We start from the raw sequence: 5,875 nt of genomic DNA on the forward strand, positions 1-5,875 counted from the left end.
CCTCTAACTTCACACCCCCCATTTACTGAAAGCAAACCCAAAGCTTTTTCTTGATTCATTTATCAGTATTTCCTCATTCAAATTCTTTCTCTCCTACTTTTCTTACCCAATCCCACCACCATCCCCACCCTTCTTTTTATTTTCACTTTCAGCACTGCAGCTCTGATGGTGTAACTCTGGCAGGACACAGATCCTTAAAGGTCAGCTCAGAGGGAGAAGCCAGATCAGCAGTGCCTCACATTGTTTTTCTCTGAACAGATGGCTGCATAATGGCTGCTCCATAATGGTGATTGGTGAGGCCAGGGTGTCCATGAGAGTTGTTGTACTGCTCTGGCTTGAGGTGTCTCTGTTCCCTTCTGGCCTCTCCCAGGCTAGGCACTCACAAAGCCTCAGCTCCCCAGATGTGGTGATCCCCTTGAAGGTTACCAACAGGGGCAGAGGTGCAAATGCTCCAGGCTGGCTCTCCTACAGCCTGCAGTTTGGGGGCCGAAGACATGTTGTCCACATGAGGGTTAAGAAGATTTTGGTCTCCAGACCCCTCCCAGTGTTCACCTACACGGAAGAGCACGCCCTTCGCCAGGATCATCCTTTTGTTCCTAATGACTGCTATTTTCATGGTTATGTGGAGGGGGTCCCCGAGTCCCTGGTTTCCCTCAGTACTTGTGCTGGGGGCTTTCAAGGAATGCTGCAGATAAATGACCTTACTTATGAAATCCAGCCCATCAGGCACTCTACTACATTTGAACACCTGGTTTATAAGATAAACACTAATGAGGCAGAATTCTCACCTATGAGATGTGGCTTAACAAATAAAGCAGCACACCAACAGTTGGAATTTGAAGAGGCTGAGAAATCAACTCTGAAACAAAATTCTACTTATAACTGGTGGACCCATTTATGGTTTCTGGAGCTGGTTGTGGTGGTAGATCACAATTTCTTCATTTATTCTCAAAGTAATTTCTCAAAGGTGCAGGAGAATGTATTTGTTGTTGTCAACATAGTGGATTCCATTTATCAGCAGTTGGGTACTTATGTGATTTTGACTGGGATTGAGATTTGGAATCATGAAAATGTTTTCCCAATGATAAGCATAGAACAGGTTCTGGAGAATTTCTCTCAGTGGAAACAAATCAGTCTTTCCCAGCTACAGTATGATGCTGCACATATTTTCATTAAAAATTCATTTATAAGTGTCCTCGGTATAGCCTATGTGGCAGGAATATGTCGTCCTCCTCTTGACTGTGGAGTTAATAATTTCAAAGGAGACCCCTGGTCTGTTTTTGCCCTCACCGTAGCTCACGAGTTAGGTCATACTCTGGGTATGCAACATGATGAAGAATTCTGTTTGTGTGGGCAAAGTGCTTGTATCATGAATGCTATCAGAGTGCCAGCAGAGAGATTCACGAACTGTAGTTATGCAGATTTTACAAAGACCATTTTAAACCAGGGATCATGTCTGCACAGTCCTCCAATTCCAGGGGCAGTCTTTATGCTGAAGCGCTGTGGGAATGGTGTGATTGAAGGAGAAGAGAAGTGTGACTGTGGATCTATAAAGCAGTGTGAACAAGATCCCTGTTGTCTGTTGAACTGCACTCTGAGGCCTGGGGCTGCTTGTGCTTTTGGGCTTTGTTGCAAGGACTGCAAGTTCATGCCATCAGGGGAACTCTGTAGACATCAGGTCAATGAATGTGACCTTCCAGAGTGGTGCAATGGGACATCTCATCAGTGCCCAGAAGATGTATATGTGCAGGACGGGATTCCCTGTAGTGATGGTGCCTACTGTTATCAAAAGAGATGTAATAAGCATGATGAACAGTGCAGGGAGATTTTTGGTGAAGGTGCAAAGAGTGCATCTCAGAGTTGCTATAAAGAAATCAACTCCCAGGGAAACCGTTTTGGCCACTGTGGTATAAATGGCACAACATACCTAAAATGTCATACTTCAGATAGCTTTTGTGGGAGAGTTCAGTGTGAGAATGTGGGAGACATTCCCCACCTGAGAGATCACTCAACTTTGCAGTACACTCACATCAATGGTGTCACCTGCTGGAGTATCGACTATCACTTAGGGATGAATACACCTGATGTTGGTGAAGTGAAAGATGGTACCATGTGTGGTCCAGGAAATATCTGCATACACAAGAAGTGTGTCAATCTGTCTCTCCTGTCACACGTCTGTTTCCCTGAGACCTGCAACATGAAGGGGATCTGCAATAACAAACATCACTGCCACTGCGGCTATGGGTGGTCCCCGCCCTATTGCCTACACAGAGGCAATGGAGGTAGTGTTGACAGTGGCCCAGCATCTGCCAGAAGAGTTTTCTTGCCACTAGTTGTGACTCTTAGTTCATCTGTTTTGCTTTTACTTTTACCTGCTGTATTTATATACCTTCGAAAACATTTTGGATCCAAGAAGACTAAGACTCACTCTTCCGATTAAGAACATGCCTAAAATTTAATAGCCTATACATGATTAAGTTTTAGTCTATTGGCAGTAGAAATATTCCTACATGCATGAAACTGAGCACATTTCTGACAGTTTACAGAAAAATGCAGAGACCTTGCCTTCTGTCAGTATCAGAAATATTGCCATCAAACAAAGGTAATTCCTAACATTTTCCTATCTACTGTTCATTGTTGTAAGCAGCAAATAAAGCTCATTTCCCCCTAAGTTAGTCCTCTTTGTGTTTCTTGAGCACAAATATGACTCATAGAAAAGGCAGGGCACAGACATCTGAGGCCCCAGGGGTGAGTCTTGCCTCTTTTCATTCCCAAAGTGTGCAGAGGATGTATTTGTTGTTGTCAACATAGTGGATTCATTTATCAGCATTTGGGTACTTACGTGATTTTGATTGGGACTAAGATTTAGAATCATGGAAATATTTTCCCAGTGAAATGCATAGAACAAGCAAAGACTGCAATGCAGTTCATGCCATCAGGGGAACTCTGTAGACATCAGGTCAATGAATGTGACCTTCCTTAGTGGTGTGATGGGACATCTCATCAGTGCCCAGAAGATGTATATATGCAGGACAGGATTCCCTGTAGTGACAATACCTACTGCTATGAAAAGAGATGTAATAAAGTTGGAAAAATCACTTACATTTTCCAACACTGTGCTACAAAATCTGAAAAGAAGGATAATAATAATGCTTTCCCACACAACCTCTTGGGGTTATTTGATAACCAAAAGAGAGAAAGGAATGATTTCTTGTTAAAGTATAAACAAATTGTTTGTTTAACAAAAACTCCTGACCCTGTTCCCTCAGCTTCCCAGCCAAGCTTGTCTGCTCTAACTCTTTGCCTTAATTTGGCAGTTTGGGTATCCTCTTGGGAGTATTTTCTTTGAATACCAGAATATAATCTCCCTGAGGGCAGGGTTGTTTTAACTGTTTTTGCTGACTGTTGAGTCCCAATACCTAGAATATGCCTAGTACACAATAAATGCTTGAATGGATTATTAATTGCATGAAGTTAATTAGGAAATGTAAAAATAATATTGATACTTTTGTCTTCTTTTTAAAACTACTGTAGCTCTTGTTCAAAATTGAACTTTGAATATCTAAAATGTGTATTGATAATGCTCCCTTTGTACTTGTCCATCGCCGTCTTTTTGTCCCCGATTTATCATCTCCTCAGTCTATTCTCAGTATTTCTGGAAGTCTTGTCTCTTGAAAACACATTTCTAAATCAGATACCTTCTGTATATGGTCCAGATAACTTCTTTTTTTTTTTTTTTTTAAAGATTTATTGATTGATTGATTGCTATGTTGGGTCTTCGTTTCTGTGCGAGGGCTTTCTCTAGTTGTGGCAAGCGGGGGCCACTCTTCATCGCGGTGCGTGGGCCTCTCACTATCGTGGCCTCTCTTGTTGCGGAGCACAGGCTCCAGACGCGCAGGCTCAGTAGTTGTGGTTCACGGGCCTAGTTGCTCCGCGGCATGTGGGATCTTCCCAGACCAGGGCTCGAACCCGTGTCCCCTGCATTAGCAGGCAGATTCTCAACCACTGAGCCACCAGGGAAGCCCGGTCCAGATAACTTCTAAATGCCACTCTTTGTCAACTGAAATAACCTTTTTTATATCATTTTCCATTATGCTTTGCACACTTTGCATCCTCTAGCTATTTTCTGTTTTAAATATACTTGGCTGTGTCATGCCTCTGCGCATCTGTATATCAATTCCCATTCCCAAAATTCTGTTTACCACCCTTCCCAACCCCCTTGCCTTGGAAAACTCCCATTTTTCTCTCAACAGAGGTTAAACATCACATCTTTGGAAAAGTATTTCCTTTTGAAATGTTATGTGTTCTACTTGTGTGCTCCTGTCACTTTGTGGTCATCCTTTTGATGCACTCTAGGAATAGATGGTAACAATGTATCACCCAGAGACAGAGAGAAGAAAAGGACATCTATTGGGACCATAGAAACTGGGAAGCAAGAACCAAGACAAACTGATTGTTTAGTTTTAGAATGTAAATCAGAGAATGACTCACGTGTTTTATGTATACATGTTCATATGGAGACAAAAGGCGGCTGCTCCAATTTACTCATTCTCTTTTGAAATTGTTTTTTGTATAAAAAATTTTTAATTTTGTTACAGTCAAATGTGTCAATCTAATGTTCTTTTATATTTACTGGGTTTTATATTTTCGCTTGAGATAACCCTTTTTATTTTCTGGGATTATGTTGACCTCAGTTTTCATGCTTAAATTTGGAATTTATTTTGCTATAAGAAATTAAATAGAAATCCAACCATATGTTTTTTCAAATGGCTAGCCAGTTAGCCCAATACACTTTATTGAATAAGTCATTGTTCACTGCTTTACTGGTAAATTAAGATTCTGTATTATATTTTAAAGTTAATTTGTTAGAGTCATATTATTTTCCTTGCAAATTTTTACAAGAAGCTGCAACTTTTGCAATATTTCTAATTTGAGGAAAAGCTGCATTGTTATTTTATGTTGGCTGAGTTAATTAGGGCTGAGTATGTCAATTATATCAAGATTAGTGGATAAAATTAACCTCCTTATAACAAACATAGAGTCTTACCTACTCTCTAAATTTGGGTTCCCCAAAAATCATGTGCTGAGACCAGGGTTTATGTGGAGTTAGTTTATTTGGGAAGCACAAAAAAAAGTATACTATGAGCAAGTTTCCACTGTGGGCTACTGGAGCCGTTCCCTGTGGACTCTCTAAGTCATGTGAAACACACCTTGGAATATTCCTCCATGGGGTAGGAGAAAGCTGTCAGGAAAAGAAATGAGATACAGCATTTGAAATAGGAAACTGTCAGAGAATGGAAATTGTCTCCTGCAGCTGCCAGTGAACTTAGGTGGAACAGGGGGATGTAGAGTGGACCATCATATACTGTACCCAGATTCTCTAGAAAATAGATGCTGAGGCAAGGATTAAATGCACATGTATCTTCTGTAGTATGGTGATTCCTATACAGACTAGTGGCTTCCTACTTTACAGGAGTGTATTTGGCCCATCCATGGAGCAGGCTAGGAGCAAAACCGAGTTAATACATCTGGAAGCAACTCTTAACCAATGAGAAATGTTTTGCGAATAAATCTCACAATTTCCCCAGTCCTCATGGGACAATTCTGAGGTATCTGACAGTGTCTCTCAGAGAGTCCACAGTAGAATTGTGTCCTAGTTGCTCATGTGGTCACTCACCCATTAATGTATGCTTGATTTGCTTTTATCCCTTTCCTGTCTCAGTTTCCCACTCCTTTACCATGCACTCAAATCTTGGAATTTTATCCCAAATAAACTGCTCATACTCAAATTCTTGTCTCAGGGTCCATTTCTAACAGTTGGTACCAGAAGTGTTCCTTAAAAGAAGAATCTATAAGATGTGAGATTTTAGAATTG

General features: G+C 41.0%; 1 protein-coding gene across 1 annotated transcript; it reads left to right on the top strand.

Annotated features, from left to right (window-relative positions):
• The first annotated feature begins 209 nt into the window (after positions 1 to 209).
• LOC118889927 (disintegrin and metalloproteinase domain-containing protein 21-like) lies at positions 210 to 2,440 on the top strand. The gene has a single exon (XM_036842055.1). The coding sequence runs from the start codon at positions 284 to 286 to the stop codon at positions 2,438 to 2,440; it is 2,157 nt and encodes a 718-aa protein (XP_036697950.1). The 5' UTR covers positions 210 to 283.
• Positions 2,441 to 5,875: the final 3,435 nt, after the last annotated feature.

Source organism: Balaenoptera musculus, chromosome 2 (assembly GCF_009873245.2).
Source record: "Balaenoptera musculus isolate JJ_BM4_2016_0621 chromosome 2, mBalMus1.pri.v3, whole genome shotgun sequence".
Lineage (NCBI taxonomy): Eukaryota > Metazoa > Chordata > Mammalia > Artiodactyla > Balaenopteridae > Balaenoptera > Balaenoptera musculus.